Source organism: Urocampus carinirostris, chromosome 7, assembly GCF_059441175.1.
Source record: "Urocampus carinirostris isolate Australia breed hairy pipefish chromosome 7, RoL_Ucar_1.0, whole genome shotgun sequence".
Lineage (NCBI taxonomy): Eukaryota > Metazoa > Chordata > Actinopteri > Syngnathiformes > Syngnathidae > Urocampus > Urocampus carinirostris.
The window spans coordinates 14,160,695-14,182,296 of NC_142355.1; the positions used below are offsets into that span (position 1 = coordinate 14,160,695).

General features: G+C 40.6%; 1 protein-coding gene across 1 annotated transcript; it reads right to left on the reverse strand.

Annotated features, from left to right (window-relative positions):
• Positions 1-1,176: 1,176 nt before the first annotated feature.
• Positions 1,177-18,110, reverse strand: prmt7 (protein arginine methyltransferase 7). The gene is made up of 17 exons (XM_088339829.1): positions 17,897-18,110; positions 16,148-16,184; positions 14,815-14,964; positions 14,132-14,240; positions 13,879-13,991; positions 11,658-11,887; positions 11,399-11,579; positions 11,198-11,325; positions 9,481-9,619; positions 9,325-9,408; positions 9,193-9,240; positions 7,495-7,584; positions 4,898-5,059; positions 2,862-2,936; positions 2,583-2,743; positions 1,548-1,644; positions 1,177-1,461 (listed from the first exon to the last, which is right to left on the reverse strand). The coding sequence occupies exons 1-17, from the start codon at positions 17,989-17,991 to the stop codon at positions 1,303-1,305; spliced, it is 2,058 nt and encodes a 685-aa protein (XP_088195955.1). The 5' UTR covers positions 17,992-18,110; the 3' UTR covers positions 1,177-1,302.
• Between the last annotated feature and the right edge of the window lie 3,492 nt (positions 18,111-21,602).

Below are 21,602 nucleotides of genomic sequence, written 5' to 3' on the forward strand. Positions count from 1 at the left end.
TAGTTGTTGTTTGTTGAGTATGACCAAAAGCAGATACAAGAGAAACCAGATCCTTCATAAAGGGTGTGGATATCAAAGAACAGCAACATGATTGGCCAAATGTGACAATGATATAAATTATTCATAATGGTCATACACCTTTTTCAAGTTCAGGCACTTTTTCAAGACTTAGAAGAGCCAAATTTGAAATTTGTCCAGTACCATAAATGAAGAAAATCCAGTGTGAATCATGTATTTTGCAGCACCAAACTTTTTTTTTTCTCTTGCGCGCGCATTTCACAAGACATCATTTTTAGATCGGGTAAATCGCCAACATACAATATTGATGGATCTGAACAATTTGTGTGAAAATATTTGAGACAATTCTCTTCACGTATAGGTGTTGGGTAAAGTGACTGTAATATGTAGCTCATATTTTCAGTTGCAGGAAGTTCTTCCCATTACAATTTACCACTGGGAAACAATACTTTGCACTAATATACATTTCATAGTGCCCTGTTTAGATGTATCGTATTTTTGCACAAATAAAACTCTCAGGTTTTCTTGAAATTGTAGGGCACGATGCCCTATGCTTAGGGTTGGGCGCCCGCTCCTGAAAATGGGAGGTCCCATGTTTGAGCGGAATCCAATGTTTTTGTGAGAGTTCACATTTCCAACTACATGCGTCTCCTTTGACTTTTTAAGTCTCTTGATTGACTGCCATCATACCTTGCTTGTACGGGAGAGAACGCGTGAGGTCACACGCAACACATTGTTAGCGGAGGTACTCATGGATGCTTACACAGTTGCTTATCAAGCAATTTGAAAGTTATTGTGCTACCAGAGGCTGAAGAGCTGCCCCCAAAAAAAGAATTAAATCCAAAACCTCACTTTGCCTCCACTGGATGATTTGTGTTTTCGTCAACAATGGCAAAGCTAATGCCAATGTTAGCGTCATTTTTAAGCAGACTCGTTAAACACGGCAACAAGTTTAAGCATTTACAAGCACTTCAACCAAAATGTCAAGCACTTTTCCATCCTTAAACACGATATTAACATCCAAGGATTTCAAGCACCCCTGATCAGTGCGCGATAGTCAAAATAACCTGGCATCCTATCCAATAACGCGTTGTGGGTGTTTCAGCAAGGATGTTGCCTTCCAGTGTTGCTTGAGTCAAAAGTTGTAATACAGTAAACTAAATTGTTAAAAAAAGACTTTATTTTGAATCAGGTTTCCACACAGTTGAGTATCATCATAATGGTCACCCTTTTCTAAACTAAAGTGAAATTACACAACATTGTAAAAAGTGACATTCCCAACTATTAATGAGACCTCATTTTGAAGTCCATGTTGAGGTCTCCTAAGGTGGGTTCAAAAGTTAAGTCGTAAAGCAGTGCAGCGCTGGCGTCGCCAAAGTTTTCCCATCCCGAGCTTAAAAAGTAAACTCCCTGTTTGCTGTGACGACTCCACTCACAGTGGCCCTGTAAAATAGTGCACGTCGGTCAAATATTTAGCACCACAAACTGGATTATCTAGCAGATAGTAGAAAAGCAAAGCTCAAACATACCTGCTCACTGATTGGTTCCCTCAGGCCCGCACTTACCGACACGTCCGTATTTAGCTGGTATTCCAACCACATTGCTACAGCATGGCATTGACCACTCCTAAAATAAAAACGAAAAAATAATGTGACGACGTCTTGATTGGCATAAGAACCTTTCCTTAAATTGGTTTGGACCTAATTGACATTGATTATGTATCCCAAATTTTGGTAGGGGAAAAACATTCACTAGTTAATTGTTCTACTACTTAAAGGTGGGTGTGTTGTTTGAGGTGTTCTTAAAAGTATATTTTCTCTATTGGGTATGTGTTAAAAATGCCCAACTGAGTTCAAAGAGCCCTTATAATTTAGTTTACCAACACATTATTTTTTTAGCAAAGCTGTTCCAACCGTGAAACACATTTAGGTAGCAGGAACAGGCAGGTGGGGTTGAGTGGAGAGTCAATTTATGCTTTTTCCACATTTTTTTTCGATTTGTCAGTGTTGCATGAAAATGGTGAAAGTAAGAGTTCAAGTAGAGTTCAAACGCCAACCTAAACCCCCAAGAAAGCCGAAAAAGTTTTCACGTACAGCTTTTAAATGCGTGTACTTGCACGGGCATCATGAACAGAAGCCAGGAGATGGCGGAAGATAAAAAGTTCCAATTTACGTATAAGTCATTTAAAAAAAAAAAAAAAGGTATAAACGAGAAGAATACTTGTGTGTTTAATCGTGTAATTAGCATCAATCATTTTGAAAGTAAACACAATTTGCTAATCGGCAATGCTATGCAAGCTAAGTGGTACATTCAAGGTACTCTCAAAACTAGTAACTTTGGTTGCAAGGTCTCATGAACTGAGTAATCTTTGCACCATTAAATGCCATAGCTGTATTAAAAAAGGCTATATAAACACGGTAGCTCTTAGTCTAGTCTCAATTTCATGCACCTTTAAGTTTGGTGTGCCTTCTCTATGAAAAATACATGGCAACAGACTATTTTTGGAGGGATGCGCCTTATGGTGGGAACAATCCGGTAGTATAGATGTTTTCTTTGATGCATACCTTATGAGAGGTAGAGAACCTTGACTACTGATAGTGTGTCGGGGGAGACACTGTGTAAAGTCAAAGGTCATGACAGCTGCAGACTGAGTTAAAGCACGGCATGGATACTCCCACAGTGGGTGGGGCTCAGCCTCACGTGACTCCCTGTAGTCCAAAGACTTCTAAAATGAAAAAACAAAATCATTTAAGAAACAAGACTGTCCCAACAAGTTAATGACTTCATGGGGTTGCACGGACCAATGACATGCCGCATGCATCAATATGAAAGTTTCCTTTTACCTGAATCATTTCATCCATAGGCGTGACATCAAATCCTTCACATGTTTTGACATGTGCGCGTATCTTCCATAAATCCTAGTGAACAAGGAAAAAGACGCGTCACCTAGGGATAATTAAGTCTAGCATTAGAACTAGTCCTCGATACCTGCAAATCGATACCAGTAATTAACAGTGCCAGTTTTTTGGTACTATTCTCATGATTTTGTGGTAAGTCTTAATTCAGGGTAACACTTTTTAATGTAGCATACTTTCCGCATTTTAAGACAAACAGGAGAATAAGGCGCACTACCCCCCAAAAATTGTCTTTTGTCATATTTTTCATTCATAATCCAAACAGTGCTGCCCGTCAATGTTGAAGTCCAGCTCATCTCTGAAAAGCGGGATGACGCAGTACACTGAAAAACACAATAGCGACTAGAAAATGAAATTGCTGTAGGTGAGCTGCTTCTGCTACTGGTAACAATGGAAACCAGTACTATGTTTCATGTGGGGGAACAAACGCCTACCCTTAAAAAACAGGTAGGGATAGGTGCCGACAGGCTGTACTTGCTTAAAACACACCACAGGAAGTGACGTCCCGATGACCCTGGTGGTTAAGGGATCTGTGCGCTGTGAAGGTGCAATAGACTATAAAGCTCATGGAAGTAAGTGTAAAGTATTCAACGTTTGGTCAGAATTCTGTTTTTGCAAAGTCAGAAAATGATCAATGTCAAAACATTTGAAGTAAATAACTGTACTGTGTTTTAAGTCAAATACATAGATATGTTATCTGTCTGATGCTGGTGGAATGTGAGGTTGGGAAGGGCAGGCAATAGCTCCATTTTCGCAGCAAAGCTTGCTGTCACAACTCCACCACAGGGGGTCCGCCTCTCCCGGAAGACCAGAAACCAGAACTGGTACAAGTCTCACCTCACAAGGGCAGTCTGAATTTGGCTAGCCACGAGGTAGCATGGCATGTCCTGGCAGAAACAGCTGGGGCAAGGCCCTGGCTGGTAGCTCAACAGGAAGTTGGCGAGCCTTGCCAGCTCGGCAACCAAGCTCGATCAAGCTAGAAAACTAGTGGAACAAAGCCAGTGACCTCAGAGAAGCCTCAAACCACCAGCAGTCAACCTCCCCTTCAACAATCTGCATCTGGTAGTCCTCGTCCCTACCGGCTCTCAAGCCTACCAGGATTCCTCATCGCTCTACAGCTGAGGACTTAAAGACTGGGCCTTCATCTTCATTGACGCAGAACATCTCATTGTTGCTAGGTATTGGTGTGACGTAAAATGGGGAACTCTATCAAAATACAATGTAATAATCCAGCCAATGTTGTTGTCTATCCAAATGGTGCCAGTTTAAATTCTCAACTTCTCGTTTTGTTTTCTTATTGTTTTGTGTTCTTTTAAGCTTCTTCAGTAGATGATTAGTAAAATTAAAGTACATCCAAGAGTGTGTGTGTCTTGATTAAAGTATATTGAACTATCAAAACAGTAAAAAGAATTCACCTTGTGTGTGTAGCCACCCTTCAGAATAACTAAGCAAGGGTTTTCACACGTTTCCTGACATAATGATATAAAAACGTATGTGGTGCTCCAAAAAGGCGAGACGAGTTTTGAAAAGAATAAACTCGGCTCTTTGATTCAATTGGTCAATAAATTGTTAGAATAATTTATTTACCACCCATATTCGCTACATAAGATCTAAGGTTGCATTTAAAAATACATGTTAAATAAAAATTTATTAATTTGTTTTCATTTTAATTAAAATGTCAACATGTTAACCACAAAAGGACAATCAAAGACAACTCTATACCTTTCTCAAAGGCAGAACTGTTTCCGCATGAAGTAGAATTTAACAATTAAAACCGTAGTAAATCATTTTGTACACAACGTTATCATAAACTAAAATCTTCATTCTAGTATTCACCATAAGTTTTATACGTAATCTTTTTACATAAAACATTTTTTTTTGTATAGACACATATGGTGGTTGTGCAAGATCAGAGTAAAAATTCCAACTTAGAGAAATTAAAGAAAAAAAAACAACGTTCATACCTGGAACTCTACAGCCACAATGTGAAGAGTGGCAGCAGAGGGCAGGATGGTGGCATCGGGTTGTAGAAGGCTGGCTAGGACTGTGCGACAGTGCCAAAAGTATAGTGAGTGCCAAGGGAGGAGGCTTGTTCTGAAGTAAGGTTCACCCATCAGCAGTGATATCTGGAGCAATGAGAGTTTCATTCAATATGCTTTATTTTCCCCACTATAAGGCACACCAAATTACACCAAAAATGAGTCTTGTGATATTTTCTTCACATAAGGAACACTGGGCTATAAGGTGCAGAGAATAAAGACTAGAGTAAGGGCTCAATAAAATACCACTTAAAATGTGTCTCCCTCATTTGCTTAAGAGTGTTGAAGTTCACTTTGACTGTCTTTTTTTGTCCTAAATAATGCTGTCAGAACAAAGTGAAAGCAAAGTTCTTTTGTAAAAATGTCACAAAATACTGCAAATGAGAAGGATATTGTCATATTTTCCTTCGACGCAATCGGCTCGAGTGAAAAAACGAAGGGAGTGCCCTGCACCGTGTGCAGGAATCCAACAACCTCTATTGCTCACCCAATCAAATTGCTCTGAGTGGTTTACATGCATTTTCACCTGTTTTTACAGTTAGTTTGTTGGTTTTCATCATAAAGTATCTCAACAGTGAACATACATAATTAAATGAGCTTTCATTTAAATGATTTCTTAGCGACGTACTGCCAAAACAAGATAAGATGGTGTTGAAGGGTTGAAGAGTGCCTTATATATACACTGGACTGAACAATTTTATCAGTGTTGCATGTACTGAAATTGACATCCATACCCTTGTCTTTGGAACACTACAGAGAACTGTGTTGCTGTCAAATTTGATCTCCGAGCTATATGTACTCATGAAAAGAACCATATATGGGTCACGAGCCATTGGTTCCCGACCCCTGGTCTAGGTTATTTGGATTGTCGAGGGATTGAAGGAAGGACTTGCAGTCTGTAATGATGGATCTAAGCTGTCCAAGATCTTACTTCTAATTGCATTTAATTATAGACAATTATAATATATTACTGTACAGTAATATATATTCGATGATTATTAAGTGGCCCTTTCTGAAGCTGCCAATTCTTCTTCATTCGTAAATATGCATTTCAGTCAAATTCAGTTCAAGTTAACCGCCCCAAAATAAATACATTTCATGCTTAGAAAGGTTCATGGCAATCAAGTATTTTCACAGTCCCAATTCCGCAAGCCGGCTCTCATTGTCGGACCTGGACACAGTCTTTCCAGATTCAGCTCTTGAACGTCTAAGAGGTCTAACGAAAAACCGCCATCGAACCACTTCGGATTAAGTTATACTGCGGCCACTGTGTGCAGTTTTCTGGTTTGTTGATAAAAGTAAGTGCTCATTTGAGCTCCGCAGTATCCATGCTGTCGATTTGATGATTGCATTGTTAATTTTGGTGCAAGAGTCAACTGGGGAGATTTTAATTTTGGATTCAGCAATTGGGGCACAATGGTAAACTATTATTCCCCAATGAATTGAGCAGGTTTTGGCATTTTTAGCCATTCTGAGGGAGGAAAATATTCAGCAGGTGCTGGAAGGAGCCACGCGGAATCAACTTTTTATGTAACCAAAATTAAGGGACACTGGTCTTCTTTTCCCTCACGTGGTAGTGCTAGCACCAATACTCATCCCTCTCCTACCTCACGATCGCATTGAAATCATGTAAACATATCTCATCTCCAGTGTTGGGAATAAGGCATACCAGAGGAACTCGCTCGTGGAACAAATATATTTTTCTCTGTAACACAGAATAAAATGTTGCAACTCAGATGTCGTACAACATGGTGCATTACTCCTCTACTTATTAAAAGCAGATAATGGAATAGCAAGTTTTCTGAATGTCAACTGTTCCTACACCGCTCACAACGTAACTACAACCCTAAAACCGCTATCAACTTATAACGCTTAAGAAGGATGGACATGTTAATATTTACCTACAGAGTAGAACTGAATGCAGTTACTGTGTCAGTGGCATCATCTCAAGCACAAAGTAGGATATCCCTAAAATTGTACCCACTGATATTCTCCTTACTGTATGTACTCGCATCTAAATCATATTTACAACTAAAAAAATACTAAATTAGGGGGTCAGTTTATGTGCACTTTTTTGGTTGAATTACTTTTCAAAGTAACTGTGTAACTGAAGTAACTGTGACCAATTATTGTTTTTCAGTAAAACACCAAATACTGCTCATCTCTTCTTCATGTTTAACAGTGGTTGGCACCATCATTTTGGTGCATTACCGCACCCTGCTCATCTCTTATGTAAACAGGCGAACATACAAATTGGCAACCAATCTGGAGGCTGCGGCAGAACCTCATGCCTAACCCTTTACCTATGTAGGAGATTCATTAGATCCTTTCAACCCTGAAATGGGGAGAGGCATAAGTGCTGCCTAATGCCTGGTAACAAGAGGCTGACAGGGAAAAATGATTTACAGCAGGCAGCCAAGGAAGGCAGCTCTCTGCTCGCTTGAATAAAAGTGATGCCAAATGAAAAAGAAGGGTATATTACATTATTTCAGACATTACCTTTATGGAGTAATAAAAGGTACCTTTTCTCCTCCTAAATCTTTACAGGTCAGCAGTTCTGGTCTGACATCAAGTAGCTCAACTTTTCCACTCAGTGAGTTGGCTTCCAAGACCTGGAGAAAAAAGGGGATGTGGGGTTGGCATATTTCTGGGGAGCTGCAAATTGCAGAGGAGCATCTACAACATAATACATTGCAGGGATAGGAGGAAAGTAAATTAAAGCTCGTAATGTTTTTCCTACGGGCTCACCCCCTTTTGAAATCAGCCCTCTCAAAGGAAAACAGGACAAGTGTCGGGTTAGCTGGAAAAACAGCTCAAACCAGTGATCTGTGGCAGTTGGATCCCCAACAGAAACTAGAACCTGGGCTGTAGAATGTCACCTCTGCGACAAGCAAAGCCTGAGCGTGTGAGGTTAAGGGATCCTCAAAACACTTGGCAGAATTTTAGAATTTTTTTTTTACAGTCTGTTTACAATTTGGGCAAATTCAACAATCCACAACTCCATTCTGGAGCATTCAACATTTGAGCATCGATCTTATTGGTTCTTAACCTGGGTTAGATGGTGAGTTAGTCTCCAGGGTTTGGTGGAGCCTCTCCCATGGAGGTCAAGACACAGTCACTCATCATGTTTACCCAAGAAATAAAGCCATCACACATACGGCCAGGACAATTACTATGGACTCAGATCAACCATTATTTAGTCCCTTCTGTCTGTTGCCCTTGGGCCGCAGGTACCGAACACTGAGGTAGAAGCAGGTACGCTTCAGTAAAAGCTCCAGCCCCTTTGCCATTGCAGCACTTTACTGTCTAACAGTCTTACCCACTCATCTGCATGTGTGATGTCCTATGTACTGTTCATATTGGTCCTTGTTTTTATGTTTATTTGGCAGTGTCTGGAAAAAAAAATCCCCTAGGGGACAATAAAGAGCTATATATCTCGAATCTAAAATATCGTTCCCCACTAGACCATCACTGGCTGTAGATCATCACGTTGTCATGTGCCACTTGGCCAATCAGTGGAATTGAGAGCACTAAGGAGTGCTCCATAGGTGAAAGTCAATGTAGTACTTCCAGCAGTTACTTTCCTAATATCTCAATCCATACTATATCTTGCAAAAAAAGAAAGTGGTCGGACAAATATGAACAATATGGATTCTTATGTATCACAGAATGGAATGGGAGTCAGCGTCCTATCAAAGTTTAACAACCACAGCCTTACACTGGCGAAACTAAAGGAACACTTTGTGTTGAGATGGGGGATATATGAACACAATACTTCCTGAATTCAAGAGCCAAATTAATTGATAACGCCACACTGCCTGCTCGTACCCATTAACAAACTGATCTTCACAGCACATACAGTTGTGTACATAATCACAAAGCAGGGCAAGCCTCACATCAATGATGAAACACTTGGCTGAATTAGCCCAAATTCCCGTTTCAAATGACACCATCAGTGACAGAATAGAGGACACGAGTAAAGAAATCTTGGATCTAGAAGTCCCAGATATGAGAGACACACTATTTGCGGTTCACGGATCCCTTAACCATTTGGGTCGTAGGCGCACCACTTCCTGTTGTGTGTCTTGGGCAAGTATAACCCAGTGGGACCATCCCTCTCCAGATGTTCAGTGAATGAACATATGACAGGGTTAAGAACTGAATTTGTGGACTTTTTTACAATGGCATACCTTCCATTTGACGGTTCACAGTCTATTTACCTGCTCAATAACCTGTTTTGTTTTGGTGTCATTTTCCAAACTGAAGACCTGAGACAATTTAATGAGAAAAAGAGGATAGGTCAATAACAAAGTAAGAAATGTGCAGGAGAGATAAGGGTCCCAAAAGTTTACCTTTTTTGCTCCAAGAAGATGTGCAAACACAGGAAGGAGACTTCCATCACTCACTCCGAGACAGACACTGTCCTGCTTCAGAACCTGGGATCAGTGCACTCATGTAAAGAAAATTCCCACACTGAGCGGTTCTCTCAGGCTATTCTATTCACTTACTTTGTTAAGTGCATTAACGTAGCTCTCTGAGCGAACTTTGTCATTAAGTTCACCAAATCGTGGTCGTGTCCAAACCAAGTGGGCCTGACATGTACAAGACGGGCGGGAGAGAATCTGGTTGTCCTGCGATTGGTCTCGGCTAAGACCAGCCAAATGCACACACAGTCAGAGCTCGAGAAAAAAGAAGAAACCCAACAGTACTTGGGTGTTTGTTCTAAAGAACATGGAAGAGTTTTGTGGCGCACACATTGACATAGACACCCTGGCGCAGCAACATGTATGTATAGCCTGTCACACTCCTGTGTGGGGACTCAAGCGTTAAAAAGCGAATGGTTTCCATTTGCAATTTCCATCTGAGCTGAAAATGACTGGGCACCATTGTGGCGTTTGCGTCACATCCTTTGGCTAATTCTAGAAGTTGGTAACTTTGTTTGTATTTCCTAAGAATTATGATTTCACTGGATGGGCAGATTCCTTTTTTAATGTTTTTTTAATTTTATTGGAAAAGCAGTGAAGCATATGTAGAGGACATCCTCTCCTGCACCTTTTTTCTATCCTCTCCCGCTGGATACCACGGGATATCAAAAAAGAAATTCTTGGCTGTTAATGTATAATTTTTGGGAGTTTAAATTAAAATATATGCCTTCAGAATTGCATCTAATGGTTGAATCAATTAACCGTAACAAATGACTGAATCTTGTCTCCCTTCAAATCATTGTTCTCCCTCCAGCCAAATTTTTTACGCCAATGCAGGGCCACAAAAAAAAATTGCACAACAACGTTCTATTGTGAATTCAGCCAAACCTAACAGCTTGTTTTTTAGCAAGGGTCTCAATTGTGGTCGTCCCTAAGAACACCTGAGTAGCCCCGGACAGGTTCTGAAAATAGCTCACCAGGTATTGGTCATTGTGTTTTCCAAGAAATTTGATTTCTAAATGGCATGTATTTTTAGTGGCTGACAGGAAGCAAAGCTCCTGTTTTAAGTTAACTTTAAATACTTAGAACCTATGAATAACATAGTAGCAGCATAGTAAGAACATGATAAATTGTAATTTTAGAAATGCATATTAAACTTGCAGCCCTTTCCAGATGTAAGATCTGGTTTCGATTTCACTTCCACCCATCATTGTTCTTCTTTGGCTCTCTCCCTTTATCTCTCTTAATGTGCCGTGCTTAATTCTTACAGACGTACTATTGCTGCGGTCTACGGCCCAATTTTCAACCTGTCAAAAAGACGGACAGCCTTAAAATTTTCCCGTCGACTCTTGAAGAAAATACATCAGATTCATGTAAACTCTTCAGACACAGAAATATAAAATATGTAAATGTTTTTACAGTGCTGTTTAACTTACAATTCGTGACAAAAGAAAGTCTTTAATCTGTCATCATAATACATTTTTCTTCCTCCCAAATCCTGAAAAAAATCTGAAATTTTAGGTTTGCTTTGGTCTCAGTCCTGCAAATCAAGTTAATTGCTCGTGCTGGAACAGGCTTTAATACCTGGGGGCCTTAGGTCAGGCTGGATTGTTTTAGGACCAATCTCATCTGTGGCCCTTCCTGCCAATCAGTAACAACTTACTCCAAGCTTTAAAAAGGTGGGTGGCCCCTTTAATAGGATGGGTGGCTATTCTATGGTGTATTCAGAATAATGTAATGGTGTCACACTTCAACCTGCGGTTTTATGTAGGACAAGGTTTATATTGATTTTGATATGTACCTGTGAGACTGGAGGCTGTACCAAAGACTGTAATCATCATGGCAAACGGTCAGTGTGAGATCTTCTCCTTCAGCCACTTTGCACTTAGCAGGCAAGAAGTAAACACTTTGCATCCAGTGATCCCGCCACTAACAAAACCACAACACAAATGAGCAAATGACAGCAAACACTGGCGGATCCTCACAAGACTTGTAAACTTACTGGAACTATCTTTGGCGGTGGATATGTCCAACTAGGAGCCATTGAACATACTATAGTTCCACTGGGATCCATGTCAAGGTCCCACCAAGAAAGTATCACTTGAGCCTGCCCACTAGCCTGAGCCACAAACTGAGAAGAATAGGACTTGTAGGCGCTGCTCACAGGCTTACTAAAGTCCACACTGTAAGCAAATATTTTGTTTAAAAAAAGAAAATAAGATGAAGATAATTTAGATGATAAACGCAAGTAAAAGTGTTACCTGAACATGGTGCAGATTGGACTCAGCGGGGTGAAACAACATGGTGGAATCTGACTGAGCTGAATGTCACATACTGAATGAGTCCCACTGCATTTGTTCACAGCGGGTGGCGGAAGCAATCGGGTACCCTGCACCTCTATTTGTTCTAATTTTGACCAGCTCCATATCAATGGCGACTCCACCAGCTGGGCATAGACAGTAGCCCGGTGAGGCACTGCAACACAACCCTCCTACAGAAACAAGAACAATAAACTATTCATTTACAATTCTGCCATTTCTTCTGATGCTGTACATGCGATAAAACAGGTTGCAACTTTGACGATATCTGACAAAACATGAGACTTGGTTTCCAAAGTTTGCAAAGCCAGGCCGAGAAGCGTTAAAAAAATTCCCTTCCCCGCTCTTTCGGGAACAGACCGCGGAAAGGAGCCAAGATCAGACGTAGAAAAATTACAGTACCATTAGAGGAAGATATATTCAGTCAACCCCAAAACAAAACTAGGTTGATGTAATTGTGTTTGGTTGGCATTGATTCACACAGTATTTTGACATTTTCTTCCAAAATAAATAAAAGAAAGATGGTTGATCCTCAGTGGAAAAAAACTGAGGCAATTTTTTCTGGATACTTGTGTCAGCCGCCAACTGAGGCTGCTATGAATATAGACTTTTATGTACACTGTCATCCTTAGTCACTCACACATATGTACAATGCCACCATAAAGCACTAGAGTTAAAGGCAATATAATTTTTTGTTGGAAATTTCTTAGTGACTCCAAACTGTTAAACCGTTAGTGTCTGTGTTGTGTGAAATGTAATATGTAGCTTACATTTTCAGTTACAGGAAGTTCTTTCCATTAGAATCTACCACTGGGAAACACTACCTTAATTCTTTGCATGGCCCATCATTGATATGTAATCCTTGCACTAATACACATAGTGCGATGTTTAGGTGTAGCATGCACTTTCCCTCTGGGCACAACCCATGGGGGCCAATGACGCTTCATAGAACAATGCCATACAAACTAATGTAAGCTGCCGTTAATCATGAGGGAAAGAGAAATACAATGACAAAGCGAAGCCATCAGAGAGCAGTGTCAGTGTAATTTTTAATCAGACTCGTTGTGAAATGAAATGATCTGCATTATATAGCGCTTTTCAAGTCAATGACTTCCCAAAGCGCTTTGATAGATAGATAGATAGATAGATAGATAGATAGATAGATACTTTATTCATCCCCGAAGGGAAATTCACTTTTCCAGCAGCATCCCTGAGCTGAGAACAATCGAAAATAACACGGGAGCTGCTGGAGTGGCTGCCATTCGCAATGTGCTCCACATTTCCCAATAGCGGCCTTGCAGCCATGTAAGGCGCTAACCTGCTTATTGGGGGTATTAGGGGTTCAGTGTCTTACCCAGGGACCCTCGACATGTAACACGGACAAGCCGGGATTCGAACAAGATGAGCGCTCTACCTCCTGAGCTACTGCTGCCCCATGCCAACATGTCTAAGCATTTCAAGCACTTCACATTAAATTCAAGCACTTTCTAAGCCTTGAAAAACATTAAAATTCAAGCATTTTCAAGCACCTGTACAAACCCTGGATTTTTGTTCAAAAGACATCTCATATCGAAATTTTCGTATCTCGATCAGCTTGTATGTAGAGGTATAACTATTAGAACATTTTAAAAAGACACATTGCATTTGATATTTTAAAAACTTTACCACATTACTACACTACTCAAAGAATTCACATCAGTTACTTCCCTGCAATTGATTAAAAAGAAAAACACAGATTCATATAACGCAGATGCATGAATCAATCAATACAGAAAGATTACTGGTGTGATTCTTGACTTATGGAAAGTAGTTATTTTAATGAAATATATATATTATGGACACAGGTTTCAAGAGTGGGGGACCTTCGTAATTTTTTAGTGCTGCATCGCCGAGATTTCGATTTTTGACAAATATTGGGATTGTTAAAGTTATAAGAACCCAGGGTGACACTTTGAACTCCCATGTCTCTTTATCCCAAAGCATTATGTCCTTGTATGTGGTATATTGCATCATTTTCCCCAAATTAAAGATGGGTATAATTTAAATGGAAATTGATCGTTTTTCAGTTGGTCTTCAATGTTTCGAGCCAGAATAGTAAGAAAACCAGAATGAAGCAAGTCTGTAAATGTTACCGTAGAAACATTTAGAAAAAATAAGAACAAACCTGAACAAGGTTCCGGTGAGCATGTTCATAGCTCGGCAAGGCTCCTTCACCTATCAGCTCTGTATCAAATAGCTCCGTGATGAGGACATTGGCCTTCATTTCCATATCTTTACCTGGTATAGATTAAAAACAATAATGCATTTGATACGTTAAACATCGATTCCGCTAGAGATGAAAACATGTATACAGTTTTCACCAAATATTAAAAACTGAGTAATAGATGTTGACGGAAGTATTGAAATGTATATGCAACCTGGCCCGACAATTACATCGGTGGAGTGTTTGTTGATAATCTTAATCTTCTCAGCAAAGCCATTTTTCTTCACAATGCACTTGGCAACATCAGCCATGGGCTTGAAAACCTGCAAACAAATATAAATAGCAGACATGAATCAAGACAACAAAGCTGTCAAACATTGAAAAAACATTTTTTTCAGAATGAATAGAGAATTTTCGGATTTGGAATTTTTTTTATAGCAGCATTTAAGAGGTCAGTTTTTAAGTCAAAAGTGGCTCTTAACCAAAAGACCAAACCAGCAGGTACTGCAAGTGAGTGTTCAGCAGATCGCACAATTCACCACAAATAATCAAGGAGGAGTCAATATGTCAATACAAAAAAGAGCATTGCTTGTTTTTTAAATACATTTTTGTAGTTAAAAAAACAAAAGAAAAAAATGGTATTTAATTTGCCGTAAACTAAACAGCATATTTGTAATATTTGGCTGCACATAAATAATTTAGGAAGATAGCTGGATATTAATTTCTCCGTGCATAATGACTCTGGCGTACTTTGTCCCTTTACAATGATAGTGCCTACATGCTTTCATTAAGATTACCCCTTGTCCTGTTATCAGATTTCTTGGATTGATCCAAGAACCAGAATTATGATATCTGGCAAAATATCCCCTGCATGTAAACGTACCACAAATGTATTACCTCCACAGCATAGCAGAAGTCAGCTCCAGCAGTGACAGCCATCATGGATAATAAGCCAGTTCCTGTTCCGATGTCAAGAACAATAACCTTCTCGCCCCTTTTCCGAACATTTGCCACAGCTGCGATGATGCCCTGATAGTACTTTTCATTCTGCAGAAAGAAAACATGTCACGTTGAGTCAAGTCATGTTTATTTGTATCACCCTTATTCACAAGGAGTCTCCAAGGGCTGCACAGACCACAGATTATTGCAAACTACAAACTATTATGACATTTCATTGAAAACTACTCCAGTTTCCATTTGCCCTAGAAGCAGCAGCCCTCACAGTCAACTTTCCTTTTTTCATTTAAACATACAAACTTTTTATGGTAAACTTTCATCCTATTACATTAACGTCATCGCATAATGTGCGTAAATGGACTAATCGCCAGGGATAAAAAGGCAGCATTTCCAATGTGAAAAACGTTTTCCGATGCGTGCCTTTAATTAAAGCAGGGATTGGGAACCTATGGCTCATGAGCCATATATGGCTCATGAGCCATATATGGCTCTTTTATGATTACATAAGGCTTGAAGATAAAATAGAACCTACGAAGAATCAAAATGTTATTGTCAGCATGGATTAACACACATGTAAAGCTGAGGAGATATTGAATTTGTTGTGGGTTCAGTCGAGAATATATATAGGACACCATTATAGTTACAGTTTACAGTTAAGGTGTTACACCAACAGACGCTGTTTTGGCCCTATAATCACTCAATAATTCTTGATAGGGAAGCACTTTAAACAATCTATGTTCATTGTTAAGACAATTAATGATGAAGAGCCACATACCATTTTGAAATACCCAGAAACTCTTGCAAAAGCACCTAGAGCAATTTGATTGGGTGAGGGATAGGAATGGGTGGAGCTATACACAGCCAGTGTGGTCTGCACTTAATGTAAATACATTGGTATCCCCGTTTGCAGTATATTGTGACATTTTCAAAAAGGAACTTTTCTTGCACCTTATTGATAAACCATTATTTATGACATAGATGACAGTCAAAATGAGCCTTAACACGATTAAGTAATTGCGGGAGGCATACAAATGTTAAATGGTGTATTTATGAGACACAGGCTCTAGCATTATTATCATTTCACAGATCTTATCAAATCCTCAAATGTCACACAGTGAAACAACATGTGCTGAAGAATAAGTTTTGTCTGGAGAGTGGGTTTAACGGTCTTGTTGAATTATGTCTCAACATATATGGTGTGGCTCTGGTGTGGTTCCAGAAACCTGGGTTAAAGTATCTCCTTGGTTAGAAGAAAAGTTTCCAAAACACTTACCCTATCATGATCATACAGCATATCAGCATAGCTTGACCTGGAAGGGAGGAAAGACTTTATCACTTCAGCAGCACAGGTGGACAGCTCGATTTGACCGACCTGCTATTACCTCAATTTCTGTTATTTAGTTAGACCAGGTTTTATTACTTGGTAATGATTATCATTAGAGGCTAGGTAAATATAAATTCGTCATTGTGCTCAGCATAGCTGAACAATTAAGTATTTGGAGTCAAAAAATGAGCATTTATCTGACATAACAGGAGTCTCACTTAAGGGAGCCGACATAAGTGTCTGCCGTCTTACTTCTACGGGTACCAAAAAAAAAAAGCTTGACAAAAATGGGAAGTAAAAGAGTGCATTTTGGTCACTCTGAGTCCATAGTTTATTTTATTCTAGGTGCTTTTTAGCACTCGGTTTTAATTGCACTACACCATACAGCAACATCTACTGGTCACATAAAACAGAGACTCTCTAAAAAGCTCAGTTTTTTCTGATCTGTTTTTACTACATGCGTGTGTGTACTCAGTTTTATACACAGGTGTTTGCGTAGTTTGAGGTCCTTAAAAGTTTAAAATCAAATATTTATTTATTTAAGCATGTCTTAATGTCAAAATGAGTTCAAATAGCTTTAATATTTATTAATAATATTTTACCGCACCTATCTGCTTTGATCGTACTTTTATCATCGGTGGTCACGCCACAAAGTGCGTTACGCAGCTTAAGGGAAGGAGGCGTGAGGTTTTGGGGGGGCAGAGTGATCTCCTGCTCGTGGTTTTCTTTTATTATAGGGTGAAAATGGTGAAGGTAAGACAAGGACTGTTTCAAATACAGTCCAAATGCCAACCAAATCTCCCCAAAAGAACAAAAAGGATGAGTTCATTCGAGCGCATCTAAGAATTCCACATACATACACGCGCAACAAAAGTAACTGCAATAATGATTTCAGCCAGAAGAGGGAATCAGCAAGTAGAACATTTTAGAGGTTACATACACCACCTTTAACCAAATCAAATTTTTATTGTTTCATTATATTAATATGAAGGCAAATGAGGCCAAAACCTATCACGACTACTGTTATGTCAGGTTTAACCGCAACTACATAATTCTGCCTGTGAGTTCAACCTGCAATGCATAATTATTTCAAATATTGTCTTTATTATATTCAATTGAGATACAGTAATCCATCGTTTTTTTGCGGAAATTATGTTTCAATAAGATGACTGAAATCCGTTAGTTAGAAACTTTTTAAAAATAATTATACAATTAAATACTCCATTATACACTGAAACACAAGAAAAGCCCCTTAACAGGCTCAAGCATTAGTATAACAAGTAAACGTACTCTATAAAAAGGTTTTTATTAATTCGTTTTTACAAATAACTACTGATCTTTAATAAAAAGACTATTTGGCCATTCAAAGAACAGACCGCAATGCACCATGCAATTACGCCAAATAGCGGAACCATGAAAAGTAAACCGCATTAACCGAGGGATTACTGGATATATTCATAGCTCTTTAACCAAATCAAATCTGTATGTTTGTAATTTAGTATCTGTATGCAATTTACAGACATATGAAGCCTAAACCTCTTTCGTCTATTATTTCAGGTTTAACCACGACAAAATGCTCCACGTTAAGAGCTTAAGGAAAACTCTACAGCACAATAAATAGGTCAACAGTTGCTAATTTATATTGTGTTAAGTAAATATAGTTTCATATTTTACACGAGGACGAAATGTGTGCGGTACCTGGCTATCTCCTGATGATAGTCATACTCTTCGCTCTCCTCGACCTCATCAAAACTTCCATTACCCGATTTTGCTCGTCCAAAGAAGGATTTCATTCCTGCTATAAGTACTTTCTATTTTACAAGATAAAAAGGGAAAATCACACTTGTAGATATTAAAAATCATGTGCGCATTACCACCAAGGCAGTGGCCATCTTTAGTGTTGCTCGTGATGGGTCGTTCTTGAACGGTTCGGCTCTATGAGTCGACTCTTGAAAGTGAAACGTCTCTGAATTGGTGAGGAGCCTGTTCCCTTCGAGACCCCTTTCCCAGGGCCGAGCCTGGCAAACGCACATAATGCGCACTGCGTAGGGCAGGGATGTCAAACTCATTTTAACTCGGGGGCCACACGATAGAAAAAAACATTGAGTCGGGGGCCGGACTAGTAGATTAAAGAGAAAGAAAAAGAGAGATAAATAAATAAGAGAAAGAGGGAGGGAAATGAGAGAGGGCGAAACAAAGAAAGAAAAAGAGAGAGAGGGAGAGAGCGTGAGAAAAAAAGATAAAAAGTCATGAGAGAGGGGGAAAAGAAAGGGAGAGGAAGAAAGAAATCCAAAGAGAAATAGAAAGACAGAAGGAGAAAAAAGAGAATAGAAAGCGCGAAGGGCACAGTTCTGAGGTCATGGGTTCAAATTCAGCTACCAGAATTCCTGCGCGGAGTTAGTATGTTCTCCTCGTGCTTGCGTGGGGGGTTTCCTCCCACATTCAAAAAACGTGTATTTCAGGCGAATTGGCCTTTCCAAATTGTCCGTAGGTGTGAATGAGCGAGTGATTTGTCCGTCTCTGTGTGCCCTGCGACTGGCTGGCAACCAGTTCAGGGTGTCCCCTGCCCACTGCCCGAGAATGACTGGGATGGGCTCCAGCACCCCCGTGTCCCTACTCAGGATAAGCGGTGCAGATAATGGATGGATGGATGTGATTGTCTTGCTATTGGTCACCCCTCTCGAGGGATTGGACCAGGGTAGTTAGATCGATAGATAGATAGATTTCCTCACCCTCACGCACTGTATTAAAGGGCGCACTCTCCTCGTTTCGAATTCTTTTTTTTGTCACTCATATGGCGCACTGGCCCATTGGATGCGACCGCTCCGGCTCAATGGCCAATAGAGTGCTTCGAGGTCCTAAGATTACCCACAATGCATTGCTGGCGCCCATTTTGGAAGTCCACAAAGCTTTTCACTTCATTGTTATTGTTCAGAGAACCAGTTAGATTCTACATTGTAATGCCGAATACGTGCGTTGTTGTTGGCTGTTGTAGCCGAGGGGCAAAGGGTGGGAAGGGCTTCTTTAGACTTCCGAAGTGTGTTTACGATCAGGGGATTGAAGCTCAGGAGAAAAGTGAACGGCGAAGACGAATGTGGCTGGCAGCTATCAACCGATCGAATTTGCCAAAGCTTGACTGTGTTCGTGTTTGTTCTGACCACTTTCCGACAGGTAAATTGAATTATTTATGATGTAGAAATAAATTTTAAAAAGGTTATGGGACATGTGTACTTCATGACAACAGCTCGACGACCCCAAACTACTTTTATAACATATATGTGAGGTATTTCGCCGAAAACGACATTTAAAAACCGAACAAAACTCCGTTTCTCATTCGTACACTATTTTGGTGGAGAAATTCAACGCGGTTTCAGGGAAAGAGAGTCTCCTTTCCTCAGTCAACTCGCGTCAATAGAGGATTTAAAGCCTCCGAAAGCTAAGCTAACTTAGCCACCGGTGCGCCGTTCGGAGAAGCGTTGCCTTTCCCGGGTTGTTCAACATGGAACAAAAGGGAAGCAACATGAGAACAACGTTCCCCTAAACCTGCAACACAGTTGCAATGGGCACACAGAATCGACGATGACTTGTCAACAATGATCCATGGTTGTAAACTTGGCTGAGACAAACTCTGTCGTGATTACCTAACTGGAGCCACCTGAGGTAATCAGCTGGCTTGCTTCCTGATTGGTGGAAGCTTTCTACTTAAGCTGTCAGCGTCCAGAGATGGACGTTCGAGTGTACTTCTGTCGTGATTACCTAACTGGAGCCACCTGAGGTAATCAGCTGGCGTGCTTCCTGATTGGTGGAAGCTTTCTACTTAAGCTGTCAGCGTCCAGAGATGGATGTTCGAGTGTTCTGTCAGGGACCAGAACAAGCACTCGGATCCAATAGCAACAGTTTTATAGTTTATTTGGACAAGGTTCGGTGGAGCAGGCTTGAGACGTCGGGTCTTGGTAGCAGAAAGCCTCTTTGAACGGAATGGCAGCTCCGTGGTGAAACGCGTGACGAGCAACGTAGCAGGTAAGTCGGTGGCCGGGGCGGGAGAGTAGATCGTAAACAACTTAGCCACCGGTGCGCCGTTCGGAGAAGCGTTGCCTTTCCCGGGTTGTTCAACATGGAACAAAAGGGAAGCAACATGAGAACAACGTTCCCCTAAACCTGCAACACAGTTGCAATGGGCACACAGAATCGACGATGACTTGTCAACAATGATCCATGGTTGTAAACTTGGCTGAGACAAACTCTGTCGTGATTACCTAACTGGAGCCACCTGAGGTAATCAGCTGGCTTGCTTCCTGATTGGTGGAAGCTTTCTACTTAAGCTGTCAGCGTCCAGAGATGGACGTTCGAGTGTACTTCTGTCGTGATTACCTAACTGGAGCCACCTGAGGTAATCAGCTGGCGTGCTTCCTGATTGGTGGAAGCTTTCTACTTAAGCTGTCAGCGTCCAGAGATGGATGTTCGAGTGTTCTGTCAGGGACCAGAACAAGCACTCGGATCCAATAGCAACAGTTTTATAGTTTATTTGGACAAGGTTCGGTGGAGCAGGCTTGAGACGTCGGGTCTTGGTAGCAGAAAGCCTCTTTGAACGGAATGGCAGCTCCGTGGTGAAACGCGTGACGAGCAACGTAGCAGGTAAGTCGGTGGCCGGGGCGGGAGAGTAGATCGTAAACTTGCAACAGAAAAGGGTCAGGCAACGAGAAGCAGGCTGGGAATAGACAAAGGGATCGTGGGTACCTTGAATGTTGGAGGCTCACTCATGGAAACGAGGAGTACACTCGAACGTCCATCTCTGGACGCTGACAGCTTAAGTAGAAAGCTTCCACCAATCAGGAAGCACGCCAGCTGATTACCTCAGGTGGCTCCAGTTAGGTAATCACGACAAACTCTGAGAATGTAGAACTTTCCCTTTCACAGTCTTGTTTTCATCACCTTCGCTTGTGTGCACAGACACATCCCGAACCAAACCAGACACAAATCTGTCGTAGGCTTCCATACTTTTTTAATTTTGAAAATCCTTCAGTTCACAAAAGGGACTTGGGTGGAAAATAAGATAGTTAACAAGTTCGATGTAAGTCACACACGGCAACAAATCGGGATCAGACTTCCAGTCCTTGTTTTTAATTTTGTAGGGATCCAATTTTCCAATAAAATGCAACTTCGCAGCGTACCGCTCGCGTGCTTGCTTGTTTAAACTCTCCACGTAGTTTTCCATAGTGTTGATGGACAAAATCCGTACACAAACGAAGCTAGTTGAGTAAATAAATAGACAAACTGAGTAAATATTTGCTCCTCTCGCTATCACCGCTTGTAATCGACAGACTTCCAAGATGGCGGCACGAAGCCGTGTTACTATTTTTAGCACAAAGCGCGGAGCCCTCTATTAGTTGCGAGTCTCACGTGA

What these genes read in the sequence shown, in the direction of transcription:
- prmt7 (XM_088339829.1), bottom strand. Translation starts at nt 17,991, where the DNA reads ATGAAATCCTTCTTTGGACGAGCAAAATCGGGTAATGGAAGTTTTGAT. An exon ending in ACTTCTGCTATGCTGTGGAG is followed by an intron (nt 14,241 to 14,814) that starts GTAATACATTTG and finishes ATTTGTTTGCAG; the next exon opens with GTTTTCAAGCCCATGGCTGA. An exon ending in CTATGGATGAAATGATTCAG is followed by an intron (nt 2,744 to 2,861) that starts GTAAAAGGAAAC and finishes TTTTCATTTTAG; the next exon opens with AAGTCTTTGGACTACAGGGA.